Source organism: Falco punctatus (assembly GCF_963210335.1).
Source record: "Falco punctatus genome assembly, chromosome: 12".
Taxonomy (NCBI): domain Eukaryota; kingdom Metazoa; phylum Chordata; class Aves; order Falconiformes; family Falconidae; genus Falco; species Falco punctatus.
The window spans coordinates 7105783-7124515 of NC_137592.1; the positions used below are offsets into that span (position 1 = coordinate 7105783).

At 43.0% G+C, this 18733-nt stretch overlaps 1 protein-coding gene across 5 annotated transcripts in view; it reads right to left on the reverse strand.

Moving 5' to 3' along the window:
- The window catches only part of PAK5 (p21 (RAC1) activated kinase 5), a 97128-nt gene that overhangs the window by 54273 nt on the left and 24122 nt on the right, over window positions 1–18733 (reverse strand). For 3 of the 5 annotated variants that reach the window (XM_080407731.1, XM_080407730.1, XM_080407729.1), the window contains one exon: window positions 714–790. The exons of the other annotated variants lie outside the window; for them this stretch is intronic. Coding sequence is in view for 1 of the 3 variants with exons in the window: in XM_080407729.1 (XP_080263855.1) it covers window positions 714–790 (77 nt within the window). In the remaining 2 variants the exon portion in view is untranslated. The remainder of the gene's footprint in view (window positions 1–713; window positions 791–18733) is intronic. 5 annotated transcript variants of the gene reach the window in all.

Genomic DNA, 18733 nt, shown 5'->3' on the forward strand with positions numbered 1-18733 from the left:
TTAACCTCCTGCTCACCTCAATTATGATTTGAGCATTTCAATTTGGGAACAATAAAATAAACCCTCGGAAAATGTTCTGAGATCCCTACTAATGAATCAAGATGACGACTGTAAACACTGACTCTCTGGCAGCCACAAAAAGGATCTAGAAATCCCAAATGAGCTAAATCAGCCCACACAGCCCAAATTTTGAGAGTCTTTTACCTCTACCATCCTGCTAAGCTCTTCCGCATGTAAATTGTGTCACTGCTGAAAAATTAATCACCTGTGACCACAGTGTTTTTCCAGACCAACTCTCTCTTTTTAATTCAAAGAAAGTACAGAAATACCATTTCCCATGCATGCCCACAAGAGTTTTAGGAACAAAAAAAGCTTGACTGTCAATAGGACTTAACTTATTAGGTAGATTTTCAAGGTGCCTTGTATTTTTTGAGATGGGACTCATAAGTCATTTCAACACTATTAAAATACATGCTCTAATCACGGAAAAATACACACTGATGGAGCAGACCACATGTGACAAGTACAAAAATGCCATCTTTCCCAAGGCCCCTCATTTACCCTATGGCATTCTACCCATTTCAACTTTAGGTCAAATCAGCCAATTTTTCAGAGTTCCTGTGTCACTGCACAATATAATAAAAATACATTTAAACAATTACAAGCTGTCCAGGACTTGTCATTGTCCACATTTCTTTTCAATCCCACAATACCTTGTTTATGGTTGAAAACGCCTTCATTCGTCACAGCGCAGCAGGGTGTCTCTTGATAGCTGGCCCATGAGACATGTCTAATAGAAATGCACAATGGAACAAAAGACAGGAAAAAAAAATAATAACAAAAGGCAATGCATGCTTCCAGAGAAATAGTAAAAGCTGGTACAGAGTGGCCAAACTAGGATTGATGTACTCCAGGGAACAATACTCTTTCTTCTTATTGAAAGCCACTCTTATACAAGGGCTCATTTCCACACACTGACTGACATGTGCTTGCCTAATTTAGAAGTCTTGTGATTCCCAGTGGATTTTAATGCTTAGTAATTTTCAGTTGAGTGTTTTAAACGCATGTATTGTAGCCAGTCACTCTCCATTATCTTACACACATGCACACATATATAGCTATGTACAGACAGAGGTTTCTACAGTGAATTAGTCTGCAACCGCTCTGGGCAGATTAAAGAGGGGGGAAAAAAAACCCAAACCCCACCAACCCTGGAGGTGACTCTAATAATTTCTATCCCTAGCAAATGAAAACATTCCACATTAGCAGAAGCAAATAGTCCTCTGGGTGCTCAGCTTGAGATAATTAATGATATTAACCTTGTAGGAAATGCTGGACACCTAGAGGGAGGGGGTACTAAAGTATGTATTAAATGAGACACCCCAGATCTCAAGCTATTTCTGAAACTTCAAAGCAGCTGTAATATTTTTTCTGAATTGATATTATTATTAATATTTTTAAATAGAGTTCTATCATAAAGGAGGTAGGTACTCTATGACTGAAACAGCTACTCTTCCTATGTTTTGAATTAGGAAAAACAATCAGTAAAAGGAAATACTATCAAAATGAAACTGATGCTGTATCAGTAGAAAAGACAGAGTGAGCAGAGATCAGGAGAGCCTGCAGGAAGTATCAAAACTAGAGTTGTGAAACAATATTACTTAATTATTAATATTAGTAATAGTAAACATCAATGTTCTTACAGGTTGGGGTGACTGTAGGACAAGAACTGCAAGGATATGAAATCCTACATCTGTCAAGAGAAAGGACTGAGCTAAGTGCTTGAAACGCACCTAGAAAATTGCTCTGATCAATCCTATGGACCAAGTTACACCTTTGCATTTTGGGCCACACTCTCAGTGCTGGCAAAGTCTCTGCAAAATAAACAGATTGGCACCGACTTGTAGCGCAACAAAGGGGACATTAAAATGCCTTGGTTTTGTTTTGCATGTAAAGCATTAGTTTTAACCCTTTCAAAACCAGAGCTTCCTCCTCAACACTTGATGGTAGTTGCAAAGCCGGCATTACAAACATACCAATGACCAAACTGCGGTAGGCAGTGGTACAGCTTTTTTACAGTTCCCAGGAAAGAACAATCACAAGACCATGCTGTTCCTCATAAGTGCCCCGTATTTGTTATTGATACATCCTGATAATTTGTAGGAAAAAAAACAACCAGCTTTAACTTTAACAAAAAGGATGCAAAATGCTTTCTAGGTCTCAAAACAATATATCTTGTGCTGGTGTCATCCACGAACATACCAAAACTGCATCGAGGATGGGCTTTAGGGGGATGCCTGCCCCAGCACAGGTTATTTTACAGCACCCAGTGAATGCCACAGGGCAAGCACTGACAAGCACAAACAGGACCACAGGGGGCCACATGCCTGCAATAGCATCATGTGCCACTGAGACACATTCACAAGATGAGGGCTTTGGAGCCAGTCTCCTGCCATAAATCCTCACTGGTATGTTTGCATTCCACATGCTGATTTTTTTCTGAAGTAATATTAATTCATTTCTTATTTGACTTCTAAAACTGTACAGGCTGTGCTAGCTCTCAGGAACTGCTGTGTTACCATAACATTTGTAATAAAGATTGCTTTCCAATGAATGATCAACAGAAACAAATGCTTCCTAATGCATTATTAATGCCAAGCCTCTGATAAGAATGGATGAAACACATCTTCTGACCTGTAAGTGTTTACCAAGAAAAAAAAATATCAGATTTGATATGTCAAAATATCTTTAAAATGCAAACTAACATGTCTATAGATTAACATATCTACAGCAAGTGCCTGGAAGATGAAAACCACACCTACTGTTATCGCTATCCATATCCTACCTTTGCATCAAGTTTTGCTCTGTATCACTCTTACATAACTGAAGGAAAAATATTTCTGTATTCTGCAATAAATTGCAAATGTATAGATCCTACTTTAAATTATTATTCCTTACATATCTTCTTGTCCTTTTCTCACTCTGCCTTGTGCTGCTGAAAAACTAGTTTGAAAGTCAATTCTTATCCTATTATCTATTGAGTTGCTGTCATGCAATGCTGTTTCCATATTAAAAACAAGAACTGGTCCCTTGAAGGCTTTGCTACAGCTTACTATTTATTGCCTCCTTCAGAAAGTTTACCATAAGCTCTTTATAAAGAACATTGAATGTTTATCAAGGGGCACCTGCTCAGTCCTGCTTTCTTTTGCTTGTTGGAGATGATCCAGTAAACTGCAACTAAGTAATTCCTCAACACTGATTTTTCTCAGAGCTAAGTGACCTTGCCCTGCAGACTTTGTATTTTTCCATCTCCAGACATCAGTTTGGAAGCGATGGTCTCACCTGTTCGCTGTTTAACTGGCAGATAAAGGTTGTATGGAGAAACAGAGACCCTTTATGCTGTATCTCTGAAACAGATGTGAAGGTTTTGAGACCAGCCAGAGAAAATCCATAATATAATGTAAACTGAATGAAAAACCCACACATTTTTATCTCCAGGCAATCAGTGCAAATCCAGAAAGATGAACACTACTGTGATTTTTTCATTGTTTTCCATCTTAAATGACAAAGATAGAAATGGTTTTGGACCGCAGGTAGGTTTTGAGCAACTGGAGAGGTTACCGCATCTTGGATGGCCACCACCACCACCTCCCATGAGATGATGCTGCAACAGAAAGCAGCTCAGATTCCTTCCTTGGAAGAAGGACGTACACATGCAAATCACTGCATTTTGCTGGGCCCATCCATACACTGATTCTGGGAAGGACATATTTTGCCTCTCCAGATGAGGGATTTCATCTGAAATGGTCCAAAAGCACACTTCCAGCCTCTCAAAAAAACAAGAAGGTTTCCAGGTGACTAAGTGACCAGCTAAGATGGCTCCCAGAAACCTTGGTCTGGAAACACCAAGAGAAACTGCGTATATCCTGGTTCAGATTCCAAACTTTCAGACAGTTACATCAAAATGCCACCCCTCCCCCAGAAGAAATGTTCCTGCTTAAACAACGCAGCATCGTCCCTCTGCAGCCCAGACAGACCGATTCTACACGCAGCTCCGAAGGAGGCCGTTTCTTGTTGAGAAAATGCCATTGTAACAAGGAGTCTGTGAGAGAAAGCAAGACCTTCTCCAAGTGTTTTCTGAGAAATGTTATTTACCAGAGGGGGAATGCTGAGCCTACACAGAGGTGAAGAACTTGGCCATCACCTCTCAGGAATCAACTGCTCATGGCTCCCATCCTGCTCAGTGAAATGGTGCCAGCAGCCCACCAGGTCCTGAACCCTCTGTTTATATCCCAGGAAAACAGAAATATAGCGTATTTGCATCTGGGATTGCAGGTCCTTCTCGGAGTCTCAGCAGCAGAAATACATCATCAATTAGAAAACAATAATTAAAAAAAGAGGACGGACATCTCTGCACACTGACTGTGATTGCATTCACCGCTGTTTCCAGAGGCAGGGAGATTCATTAATTCATTCATTCCTCACTTCGTTACGGAACGACTCCAACAAAGCTGCTGATACAACTGGGAAATCAAAGGATGAGCTGGGAAAGTGACTGCAAAAAAAGGCATTAAGGAAACATGTGCAGCTATGGCGGGTGGCGGAGGCCAGAGGCAAAGTTTCCTGGCTGAGACAGAATTAAGTGTGCAGGAGTTCACACACTAAGGGAAATACTATTTTTTATCTGAACAAAATTACTGTTTCTGGACAAATTAAATATGTTGTCCTAGAATACCTTGCATTTCATTTCCACCATTTTACTTTTATTCTTAAATACAGAATCACATAAAACTCAAAAGCTATTTAAGATAAAATTAACACTCCCAGATGTAAACTTTGGGTTTTCCTCCATTTTTTGACATATGATGCAATAGATTCCTTGGTATTTTTTTGTTTCAGCTGATCTGAAAAGCATCTGTGTTCTGAGTTGGCATCAGAGATTACTTACTGTGTGCTGCGTGGGGCAATACAAAGGTTTTAGAAACATGATTTCAAGACAGCCATGATACTCAAATTATTTGAAACATCACAAATGAATGACGATAACATCTTTACAATATAGCCCGATAAGTTAGTCTGTACACCTTAAGCACACCACTGACTCAGCCTTTGGCTGCACCCTGTGCACCCACCCTAGCGTGTGTAATCGTGTGCAGTGCCCAGCCTTGAGTTCAGCTGTACGGACAACCTTGGTTTTCTAAATTAGTTTCAGCTTATTCATGATAAAGGCAGGAAGATGTCCTCAACAGCTTTTAAAATTATTATGCAAAGCAGTGGGCTGTGTTATACCTTTTCCAGTAAAATTCCCTTTTAGTACTCTGATGGTAATCAACCATGTTATTATAACTATCCTTTCTTGTTACATACAGGCTGAGTGTTTTAAATGGAAATAACATCATCCTGTCCTCCCGTGTTTCTTACTTGTGGTGTGTCCTTGAAAGTAACCAATGCTCAGGACGCCACAAGCTGAAGGCTCAGATCGCCCACATATGAGCTGTGATATGAATAAATCAGCGCAAAGTCCATGTGAGCTGCTCCTCTCCTGCTAGTGGGGGCTCAGGCTAGAAAAGCTGTATCTGCAGTGGAGCTGCCATGCAGCCTTTAACTACCCATGGTGCCATTTAAAAACCGCAGTTCATTCAGCATACAGATCCCTTTTTTTAAATGCAAATATGCAGCTGGGTATTTCTGGAGAAAGGATAAAAAAATACGTATATTTACTAGGGTGGCATGACTGTTTCTTTTACAGAGTTGACTTATGGGTGAGGAGCTTCAAAACTCAAAGGAAACTCCAAAATTCAAAGAGCTTCAGACTTCATCCAAAGCATCGCTATCAGACTCATCAGGGCAAATTTTGTTCCTGCGTACCTGCTGAGAGCAGAGCTAGGTATCTGCAGCTGTGTGTTTTGTACCTCCCTGAAAGTCATCTTCAAATGCCATTTATCTTTTCCCTGGTGTACAGCTGTGTCATCACAGTCGGGCTTTCTAGAGCATCATTTGGGCCCATATTCAAGGTTGTTGGCTTCAGTGGGAGGACTCTGGCCCTAGAAATAGTCACTCTCTTCTCTATTTCTCTCTATCGATAGCAGGATGGGAAAAATAACCCTATATGGTGAGAGTACAAGCAAAAGCAGGGGAGAGGGGGAGCATGGCTGACTTATTTGAGAAAGCATATTTCCTCTTCCCTTTCTTTGTAACACAGGCTAGAGGAGACATTGCTTCCCTCCCTTTTGCTGCCACTATCTCCCAGGTCTCAGTGGAAACCAAAGCCTCAGAAACATAAACCATGCCCCTTTATCAGTGTTTTCTGAGCCAATGTTTTGTAAAGCTGGACAAAGGCTGACCTGCACATTATCTGCTCTGAACCCAGCAAAATTTTATGTTCATCAGAAAAAGAGACAGAAATTCCCAACTTGGAAAATCTCTGATCCATTATTTTAAATAAAATCTATTTTAATTACTAATATATGTATTTTTCAGCTGTCCACCCCGAAAGAGTACAACCTCACTGGGATGAAGCAATCACACTATTTAACATGCAAAATCACTGCTTGCCTACCAGCTTGTAAGTAGTTTTCTAATTCAGAGGAAAAGACGAGTTACAGGCAAAGCAGAAGAGCGATAATGCAAACGTGCTCCAGGAAACATAAGAAGAGCTTTTTCTCTTTCCCCCACTTCCGATGACAGCTTTCCAGTGCCGCTGGCGTTCATCACATGTGCAGGGGCAAATGCTTCCACACTTGGTAATAATCAGAGCAAGGAAATTACAGATCGGGGGGAGGAGGAACTATGGGTTGGTTTTTTTTCTCTTGGCTAAAGCCATACTTAAATCTGAAGAGTGCATGAAGAGAACTCAGTAGTACCTTCTTCCTCCATTTCCACTTTCCAAGCAGAGCCAGGACTCCCTGTAGCTCCTCCACATCACCCATTTTTCCTGGACTCCCAGTTTTACCATGCTCCTGCTCCCCATGCTGAGCCACAGCTGGCTCCCGAAGGACTACCTCTGTTAGCTCCTACCTTTCCCCACACCACTCCTATATTACCTACTTATGCAAAATAATCTTCCAATCTCTCTAAACTTCATCACAAACAACTTCATCACCAGCTGTTAGTCTATCCCTACCCTCACTGTCATCTTGGGTTATCAGGAGCAAAGTTACTCCCCTCTCGCTTTTTGACTCCCGATGTTTGCTGCAAAATAACAGCAGACCTAAAGAACTGCCCTCAGCAGAACAGGTAGCAGATCAAGGGTTCTCACTGTAACAGAGAAAGGAGATTTTCCTGATCACCACCACACACTGAAACTAATAAATACATAATAGGGCAATACAGGAGTAAACTCAGGCACTGCAGGAACTAGGTAGGAAATATATACAAGTTATGGTTACAAGGACACAGAGTAAAAAATAGACACTACCAGATGCCTAAAATCAGGCCAGAATATTAATAAGTTATTAACATGGAAGGTTTCAGGACAGGTGTTATACATTCTGTATCTACAAAATCAGCTTTCAAAAGTCTAAGATATTAAGGCTTAATGAATCAGAGTACATTGTTTTACAGACGAGATACCACCAGCCAGTTAAAATTGCAAGAATAAAAATGGGGGGTTAATTCACGCTTCTCTAAGAAAGAGATTTGTTTGACAGAGGTCAATTAAGCCTTCCACTCAAGTTAATCTCTTCTGTTTGTTTAAAAATATCTGGAATGAGGAAAAAATTATGATAGGCCAGCAAAGCAAAATTTTCCTATGGATGCACCAAAGCAAAAACCTGCAGGTCAGCTTGCTTTCAGCTGGGAGGTACAGAGGCAGAAATCGCAATCAGCCTGCAATTCATATGGATGAATCACGTGGAGATGATTCAGACCGAATTATTCTCCAAATCAGCCTAATGAAACACTCTCCTCCGAGGAAGGTAGCAGTACTTGGATCCGTTTTGGCACAAGTGTTTAACTCACAAGTCTGGTTTGGAAAGAGTCTCTGTGGTCCGTGAAGAAAAGAACAGACCCTCAAAGAAACTATTTCCATTAGTTTGCATTTTCCTCCAGAAGTCGGCAGCTGCCCATCTCCACCTTCACAGCCCCTCTTCCCTGCACGCCTTCGTGCTGGTAATGGCACCATTACTGTTCCCACATATTGCCCTTAAGCCTGAGTCACCAACGGACATTTAGGTGAATATATTTGTTTCTTCCGCTCTTCTGAATATTGATGGTTTCGGTGTTTTTTCCTCTTTCTTTAGTCCCATGTAACTCATTTCTGAGCTGCCTATAGCCAAGCAGCAAATGTCAGGCAAACCACATACTGTGCTGCCCATCTGCTTCCCGCTAGTGCCTTCCTCTTCGCCCCGTGTTGCATCCACTTGGCAGCGTACGTGACCTCTGTGGCAAGGTTTTCTTTATGTTAAAGGCTACCTACCCTGCTGAATCAGAAAACAGGAGGAATAGCATTATCCCTTACCAGAGCCATTAGTCTTCTTCAGTGCTAACCAGCACCAAGCTCTCTTCCCCCAACACAAAACACTGGAAAAAACTGCAGATTTTCAGCATGCAACTGTTCACTGGGCTCCCCACCACTGCATAGTTTATATTTATTTGCCATGACACCAACTGCATTGAAGGATGCTCCCAGCACTTAAGTAAAAACCCTGGTACATGAACGCAAGGGACAGACAATCCCTATAGGAAGGCTGTACTGGTCAACTGGATGGCAAGGAAGAGAAGGGCCTGCAATGGGAAGCGCAGAAGCGATGAGGGCAGGGTGGTAGGCATGAATGTAGAAATGACACTGGGTTTCTCCAGGAAGGCGGGAGCTGCACAGAGGTATCGTCACAAGCGGTTGGTAAAGAAGGGGGAGGCTGAGCCAGAGGGCACAGATGCAATAGAAAATTGAGTAAGGGAGGATATGCCAGGCAAGGAGCTGCATCAATGAAGTAGCTTTGACTTGATCCAGTACTGAAGGGGAAAGCCAGCCAAGTGGCTTTTAAAAGGCAGGGAGGAAGATCTGATCGGCTGTGATGGGGTGAAATGACAGCAGCACAACTTGCTTGGTGCCACGTGGCAGCTGCTGCAGGTCCCCTCTGCTGGGTCCACCATGCTTATTTCTCCCAGCACCCTGATCACCCACAACCAAGTTAATTAGACACAAACCCAGCCTCAGCAGTTCCCCTCCCCCAACAGGAGAGCTTCACAAATCCATAAAAATTCTTTGGGCTCAACTCTTCACCCTGGAAGCAAGACTTTCTGAGATCAGTGACACCCCATCTCCAGATACCAACACCCCAGGAAAGTCAGAAGCCACCCAGTACACGTGAGGAATCCTTGGCTTTCTACAAAAACGTGCTTGCAATTGGTTTCTAGGAAATTCATTTATGTTTGTGTGGCTAAAGGGGACTCGCTTTCTGCATAGATTTATCAGTACCAGTGCATTTCTGCCAGAGTTTGTTAAAGAACTTCCACCCATTTGGAGTACATGTGTTCTGTCCCATGCTCTGCCTTTCTTTAAAAGGAAAAATCTGCTTTCACAGCTGCCTCCATGGAAACAGCAACTCTGCGGTGCTGGCGATGCTCCAGGCTTAATGGGCTCCGTTCAAACATGGAAATCTGCACTTCTTGATTGCAGGGTGCTGAAACCTCAAGCCAGGATCCCAGAGCCCGGCCAGGTCTCCTATGGCTTGTTCAGCACCACCAGTGAGGTTCCTGTGGGTCACATCTCACACTTGGCAACATCTGTACAAGCCTACTGCTGAGGAATGGGCCAAGTCAGGCCTCAGTGACACTTGAGAAAGCGGAGGGACTGCACAAAGCTTTTAACTCACACACTTCATTAACTCTGGCAGCGCTAATGCAGTTCCTGGACTACCAAAGTAGCTAATGGAGATGAAGGTAAGTGTTCAGTTTTCCTCCTGTAATGAGCTTTGAGACCAAACATCCAGTAAACTTAAATGAAATTTTAAAAAACTTCCGCCAATTTTCATTTTGAAAAGCTTTCTTCCTCTTGTGCTTTGCTCGATTTGGACCGTTATATCCTGCTGCATCCCCCAGCAAGGTCACGGCTGGTGGCAAACCGCAGCAACACCTACTCTGCTCCTGGGCCCAACTTCCAAAGTAGGATGAATGACTCCCTTGGCCCCTTGGGTCCCCTAATCTGCACGTTTCAGACTATCAAAGAGGATGAAGAGCAGCTGCACAACCAGAGCACAGGTATAGAAGAGGGGATCTACCCTCTGGCTTGGGAAAATTAGTCCAAGTGTAATAAAACACACAGTTCTTCTGTAATCATTTGTTCAGCTCCATAAATTCCTGGGCATACATCAGGCTGTCAGGGAAAGCAGCTGTGTAGGAATCTCTGCAGAAGGAGAAGAAAATGCTGTGACCACCTACAGCATGACGGCACACTGTTGGGGAGCCGTGCTGGGTGCCAGTCCCAGTGCTCCTCTGGTTTCACATTGATTTACTGCCACTGACTTCAAAGGAGCCACTCATTTGTAGTACTACAATTACCAGCAGAGCGGGGCTCCGTGGCAGCTTGCAGTGAACACGAGGGAAATGTAAAATTCCACAACCCCTAGCTCTCCTCCATTCAACAGTACACCTGTTTAAATTACTGTTATTATGGCAAAGATATCGAAATTGCTAACACAACCAAGGATTGCAGATGCTACAGCTTTCTACCAGCAAATGTTTTACTTTGCTGCTGAATATTTTTCCTTCCAATAGAGGAATGCCACCTATGGCAGTAGATACCCAGCAATCAGGAGCTGCTCTGGGATTTGCAGGAGGGTGAGGGTGCCCTGCAAGCAAGGACTGAGCTGGCGAAGGAAGAGAAACACATGGCAGATACCCCGGACAGCTCACGAAGGCAAGGCTGAGTGTAGACACACCTCGGGGCTGAGCGGACTCCGAGGTCTCATCCCACGGTACTAGGACTTGCTGGACCCACGTGTGCCCAGGGCTCATGGCTACTGCAGGCTAAAGAAACATCTCCTACAAGGGCAAGTGCTCAACACAGCTGGGAAGGGAAAGCACTCATCCTGTTAGTAACGATTAAAAATAGTTACAGAAAAGATGTCAAGAGAGATCAATAGAAACAGCAGCCATGTGTCAGACAAACTAAAATAGGTCTTTAAAAAAAAAAAACCAAAAAACAACTGATGTGGCTTATTTGTAAAAAATACTGCTTTGGAGGATCTGAAGTTACTTATGGACTACGGCTTTCTTCCTCAGAAATGCAGCACTGCTCATGAAACAGCAGTGGAGGAGGAAAAAGTGACAACACTGCTCCTGTGCCGAAAGACTATGCAGTAACACAGCTCAGCTGGGGTGGGAGAAGCAGTTCCAGATCTCTTCAAGGTCTTATTCAAAGCAGGGATTTAACAGGATCTTCAGGAGGAGTCTCCTCACCATCATCTCTAAATGCTCTAGTGTATTGATGTCTCAGTGCCTCCTCAAAACTCTCAGGTGTGCACACAGACTGAAGTGGGACCGTGTTAGCCACCCACCAGCAGTACAACTTCCTTCTCTGCCAAGGAAGCTGTCCATCCTTCCCAGATTTACTGCTCAGGATCCCAGACGCAGGACTAGCGAAGCATGCTTCACCACTGCCAAAGCCAGCCAGACAGGAAAGGTATCTGGCAGGATCAAACCCAACAAGCCCTACGCTGCTGGCCAACACAACATCCACGGCCCATACACGTCAGCACCTGCCGCCACTGCGCTGGGTTACCAGAAGCCCTCTGCACCCTCCGGGATAAGGGTGCAGATTGCACCTTAGCATCCCACTTTGGAGAGTTACAGAGATGACTCAGCCCCTGAAAAGCAACAATAAATTCCATGAGCAATGGTATTTCCACACACAGGGAAAAACTCTGAATGCTTGGTAAAAACACCGCCTGTGCAGACAGGGAAAAGATCTTGAGTTGACATGAGGCTCTGCACATCACTGACACTCGAGTAACTGCAAAATCTGGCTCAGAATACCTTTTTACTTCATTACGTGCTTGCATCGCAGGGGAATTGTTCAAAATACATTTCTAAAGCAGACATCTTAGCACCAACGTCCCCGGTTCTGCCAACAAATTATGCTGATTTAACTCTTCTGAGGGGCTTTGTCTGAACTTCACTTAATTGATGTCAAAGAGCCAAACTCATCTCTATAAAGACCGCAGGTACCACCTACCAGACAAGAGCCACATCTGCTGCACATATGATGCAGTCCCTACCCCGGAGGGCTTGCTGCCTACACCGAAAAGGCAGAGCAAAGAAAAAACAAGTGGGACAAGCCCCATTCAACTGCACCGTGAAGTGATTTGTCTGCATTACCCCAGAAGCCTGTGTTTGATTTCAGACCTTTGAGTCCACCTCTTACCATGTGAGTGCTTCCCTGGGAAATCACAAGCTCGAGGCACAGATCGTGTCTGATGCTGAGGGGGGTTTAAGCCCTTATCTTACCCACACATAGGCATAACTTTATTCCTGCTGTTTGGTCTTATAAGGGTTAACGAGAATATTCCTGTGCTCAAAGCGAAACAAGTACCAAAGCTCACAGGACCAAGGTCTGATTTTCTTCTGAGGCAAGTAGCAGCTTAATTTGCCATTGGTTTTCTCAAGAAGGTAACAGTCTTTGGAGCTGCTTATTGCCATGGGTTCCAACTATTTTGAATCTGTTCAAAATTCTACTGCTAGAGCCACTTTAAAAAGCACCAATAAAATTAATATTAAAAATGACTTGGCGCATAATTCATGGCCTCTGGAAACCATTTCTTATTCGACTGGCAAACCAACTGGTCACGCATTTAAATTGCTTTCTCATTTTCTTAGAAGTGATGTGCTACTTTAGGAACAATGTATCTGTGCTGCACATGTTAAGTCAGAAAACACACAGCGTTCCCCCTATGCTCACATAAATCCAGGGTGATCACCTGGGATGGGACGCAGCTGTTTGCTATCTCACAGAGAAGGGAAATTAAGAGTTACAACAGATTTACAATCAGGCTGAATCAGATCAGGGGAGAATCTCTGTAATATCTGTCTGGGTACAAAATGCTTTACTTAATCTTTGTATTTGTTTCCTTCAGATACATTAACCTGAGAATTTACGGCAGCAATGTTTGAAAAGCAGTGAATTTTACACAAGTACTAGGGAAAACACTTGGGAAACATCAGCACAATAGGCACAAGAACTGGTACTAGAAACATAACTGAGAAAGCTCATGCTATACACAGCTATGGATAAATCTGCGTCAACGCATCCTGGAAATTCAGTCACGTGGTGCCCAGCTCTTTCTCCAGATAAGCCGTATTTTGCAGGGCTGCAGGTGGGAGGATGGCTGACCTCACCAGCTGGGGCTGGCAGCACAAGAACCCCCACCAGTGCAACAGAAAGCTTTCCCAGACCAGGTCCGGGGGCTGTGGATGTGTGGTGGTTTGAATACACTTTTTCTTCTTTGAAACAGCACCAGAAGGGCAGTGTTACGCCCACCAGAAAGACTTGGGGCACACCTAGTTGGTGCAGGCACTCACCATTGCAATTTTCTTTCAGAACCACAGATTTGCAAGCACTGCGCAAAACTGGGCCCGCACCACAATGACCTTCAAAGCTTTTTTTCTGCTAAGAGCAAACCCACAGCCCTCCTGAGCCAAAGGGCCCCAACTACCCACATCATGTAGTTTTATTCATAGTTTAATTCTTTCATCAAGGTAATTATATAGCTGTGTGCCCCACCCAATACAAACGGACCTTTCACTTAAAGTAATTAAGTCATAGCACTAGAGTTGAAGTATGTCATAAGAACTGCCTACAATACGCCACATAGGACGGTACATAAACTAAATACAGAACAGATGAAAATCTAAGTATGATAACTATTCAATCCTTTCAAAATAAATCCAGGACACCATTATATTTTATACTTAATTAAGTATGTCTGAGTCAATATTTATTAGCAGTCAGCTCTGAAGCCCCTGGTTAAAATAAGACTGACTATAATTTTAAAATATCGGTTTAGGCAGCTCATACTACCTGACCTGTGATTTATATCACGCTTGTGGAAAAGGTCTCATGCACTTGTGAGATTATTTGAACGCAATATAAGCAGACTCCTGAATTCCTAGCTGGGAAGGCTATTCTTAAAAAAAGAAAAAACACAAAAAAAACCACAGAAGAAAAAGAAAGGAAATAAATAAATCCCCTTTACAAGCTTTTATTATGGGAAAGCACTGCCCAAAGTGTTTAAGATGGGGCATGTCTCTCATCAGAGATGATGAACATCAGTCCTTAACAACATTCACCTCAAGAAAGCAATGAGCTTTACTTAGTTTAAAAAAGTTCAGCTGATGCTCCTAATGTAGGTTATATCGGAAGGGGAATACTGTAATTCTTTCTCAAGAGATCTAAAGAATGGAGACCCGGAATAGTTTAATTAATGTTAAATAATCAAGCTAAATTTCATATAATTCAATTTAACCAGCTATTAACCAGAGTGAATAGGCCAAAAATAATAAACCGCATGAGAAAAATGAGAAAGCCAGTCCAAAAGGTCCTAGAGTCAAAACCACGATTATTAAAGTACCAAAGTCTGGCATATGTGCTGGTAGGGAAAAAGGGAACATTTGAAGACCCACATCCATTCAAGCAAAAGGCTACCAGGAAACCATCAGGAAAATCAAGGCACCAGAAATTCTAGCTTCAAACATTTTCCACGCAGAAAGCTCTGGAAAAAAAAAATTAACTTTGGAAATTTTTATTTTTTAATTAGTTTCATGAAGATTGAAGAGCAAAAGCTGAAAATGAGATTCATGCAACAAGGAAGAAAAGACTTAGGAAGCCAAGAGCACAATATGATGTGCACATAACAAAAGGCAAAAAAAAAAATATAAATTATAAAGTCATTGGTGACAAACATTTTCTGCAGCCTTCCTCCTAAATGGCATTCTGACTAGTCATGAAACATACCCCTGGATGACAATTGCAATGAGAAGTTATCATAAAGAGGTTGTCAAAAGTGTCCTAGCAATTAGGAACAAAAAGTTTTAGCCCTACTTAAAGGTTAATCAGCATTTTCTTGTTACTACCTTTACAATTATACACCAACATCAGACAATCTTTGTCATGTCAAACACTGATTTGAAACAGAGCTTATTCCTTTTAAAACCTAAGACACAAGTATAAATTTAAAACTTAAAAGAAAAAAGCTATTTCAGATTAGCAGATCATCCTTTTCAATTCCACCTTCCAGTTTCAAATACAATGAGTTTCTGAGTAGAAATGGATTTAGCATCCTCAGCAGCCTGCAGCACAACCACCTCCTCCTCATCTAAGTAACTGTGTATGCCTCAAACCTCTGTGCAGGAGGGCTGGATGTGGCCCCAAGACCGAGCAAAGCAGCTGCAGCAGGGTATACCTCCCTGTACCTGTAGAGGAGTTACAGAGGACTGTATGAAAAACTTATTTGTAAAAAAGTTGTAATGTTTGTTAAAAACTTAAAAAAAAAAAAAAAAAAAAAAAAAGGAGAGTGAGCGCTGGATGAGGCGAGACAAGAGACAAGGAGAAGGCAGCAGAGGGACTGGCATGAAGAGTATGCTGGTATGAGGTGTTAAGAGACCTTGTTTCAGCCGGCTAGTTTGGAGAGTGCTGCAACACGTACCTGCACGTGCGCCAGCAGTGACAGAGCTGCTGGCACAGCCGTTCCCAATTCCCTTCTTGCCGTCACAGATGTAATCCCCCACCCATCTGGTCCCCCATCTCTCCCCACAGGGCTAGAGCAGCAGAGCTGCTTTCCACCCTCCCTGTGGGCAGCTGACAGATGCACAGCGGAGGGAAACTGAGCCTCTTCGCATGATTATCTTTTGCTCCCCGAAAAGGATTTAATTCATTGATGCTGCTGAGAGACTTCAGTTTACACAAGCTTTCAGTTCATGAGATATAACCCAGTGGGTGTGTTTGTTTTACTCTGGTCAGGTGAGACCACGGGGAACCACTCATGTATCTGCAGGAAAAAGATGCAAAGCCTGAACAAGCTCACAGGTTTTGGATCACAGCAAGGTCTAGTTTAGCTGTTAAGAGTATCTTAAATGTACCTGCCTGCCCCCCAGGATAAGACTCCACAGGAGTTTTCTCCTATCACTTATTCTCAAATTTGAGATTAAAAACAATTAATCTCACTCTGCCATTAGAATGGCTTGAAATACAAAGTACTGCAAAACATGTGCCTATAACACATACATGCATGTAAATGCACACGTATGTAAGCATACATACACATGCATGACTAGATGCAGCTTTAATCAGTTTCCCTGTGCCTGAACCTGTGGGCTTGGCTTCATTCAACATTTTTTCTGGTGTCAGATGTGCAGGCAAGTCATTGTGAAAGGCCAAAATCTAAGATTCTCCATCACTCTGTTTAAGGACAGAGCTTTGAAAAAAAACCCAAAAAACAGACAACCAAACCCAACCCACATCACCATTGTGACCCTCATGATCTCCCTGTACGCTTCCAAAGCAAAAAATCAGAATGCAAGTTTTGCTCTGTTTCTTCCAAAGCTTGCCAATTTTTGTAACATTGCAGAAAACGTGTTTGCCATTGGGATGTCTCCTCCCCTACCTGCAGCTTGCTGTTTACAGCCAAATGGCCTCTCACGTGGCCAAGCTCCACAAAAGCAGGAACGGGGGAGTCCTGCGAGCCCCAGTGCTGCCAAGGCACGGCACCTGCCTTGGGGCTGGCCTTGCTGGGGCTCTGCAAAAAAAGCAGTTCCCACGGCTGGTGTGTGGTTGGGTGTCTGAAAGCCTCTCTTGCAGACTTCACGTCTGATCAGCAGCTGTGAGCTGACACAGGAGCACTCTTCTTCAGTGTCACTGCTTTATCTAGCTCCAAAAAAAACCCTGCAGCCTTACTACCTTCAACACCTTCAGCTGATAAATTTGGCTGATCTGGGCCCACGAGTTCAAAAGTTCTCGAAGGGAGGGATAAAGATATAAACAGAGCATGAGCACATTAAGTCTCCTTAGGAAGTCAGGCTAAAAAGAGATTTGAGTTTCTAAAGCGCCATGATACAGTATATTAAGATGATTTCAAGACACGGGTGCAGGGCGGTGAGGGGATCACTGCCTCCATTTGCGCAGCAGCGAATAAGCCCTTAGTACTATATACCTTGCAGATAGCTTTCATGGGAACACAAATATTCTACATTTTAAGCTGCGGGAAAGAGGTCAGGCTAGGCTGGAGGGATCTCACTAACTCACCTGCATCAAATCAAGCTGATGGTGGAAAGTGTCTTTTTAAAAAAAAATTCGGAAGGTGACTCCATAGCCAAGAAGGTCCTATGGATTGAGAGAAGGCTCAAACACCCTGAACGTGAAGATGCTAGCTGAGACCCCATAATTCTGTCTGAAAGAAAAAGGTCCTCTGTTACCCTGACAGCATTATGTATCCTTGCAGCATTGTAGACGTATCAATTTAGTAGCACCAGAGATATTTTAAAACAGAGTAATACACACAAGCTCTGGGAAACCAACACACTGATGTGCATCATCCACCCCAGTCCACGTGCACAGAGTAGAGAGATGGGTGGCAGAGTCCCTTCCATCAGGCTCAGTATCTAACGTACTATGAGGGTTCACTCTCACCCCCATGGGTCTGGGTCTTCTTGGTTTCAGCAGGGGACCGGGAGAAGGCTCTCCACTCTCCTACCCAGCACAGAGGGAAGGAAATGACCACAATGAAATTAAATGAAGGTAAAAGGAGGATCTCGCTAGGCAGGAAGACTGCTCCTGCTAGGGACCAAAGCTGCAGCCTGGGAGATGTATCCCAGAGGCAGTGCCCAATGAACTGTGGTGGGTCTTGCTCAAAGCCTTCAATGATTTCCCAGCCACTTTAAACAGGCAATAAACCTTGTATTTCCACTGGAGGATGGGGACTGCTGCAGTAAGCTTGGCAATGCCAACACCCAGACCCCATCCCTGTGCTCAATATAAACTGTAATACCCATCCATGCCAGCATTGGGATGCAGCAGCACTGGCATCCCATCTCCATCTCCCTTCCGCTCTCATTTTTTCTATAAAAACATATTTGCACTCTCTGGTGCTTTATTTTATACTGTGTTATGGCTCCTTCCCACATGGTTATTCACATAATTATAGCCACCCCAAGATTACATTAATGGTTGTAAATACCATCTTTAAATACAGAGATAACAAACTCACACTGGAAGCTGAGCACTGAGTGTTGTCTGGTTTCCCCAAATTAGAGAACAATTCTCTACAATTACAACGTCCCTATCCCTGCTGTAGTTAACGCAGTGAAAACCAATTAATAGGAATAGCGTTGAAGAGGTCTGCTTTGTCTAAATAGGACAGTCTATTAGTGTACAAATTATATCTTGCCCCTAGGAAACAAGACTATACAACTCCGCGTAATAGAGAAAGTCTACATAAAAACATTTACTGAAGACTTCAGTCATTACCAGCCCCAGTACCAGCTCCCACACAGAGACTGGGTATGGGTCTATACACCCACAAATAATGTACTCCAGCTCACTCTTAAGTTTTGGGTTCTACCCATCTCTCTTGCACTGCCATAGAAAGAGAAACTTTTTGTTGTGAAATATTGACAGAACCAATACAAAGTCTGCAAAAAGTTTCTGTTTCGGAGTTTTCCTCTTGGGGAAAAAAAAAACCAAAACCAAAACAAAACACAAAAAACAAAAAAGAAAACTAAAACCAAACCAAAGATGTTCAGT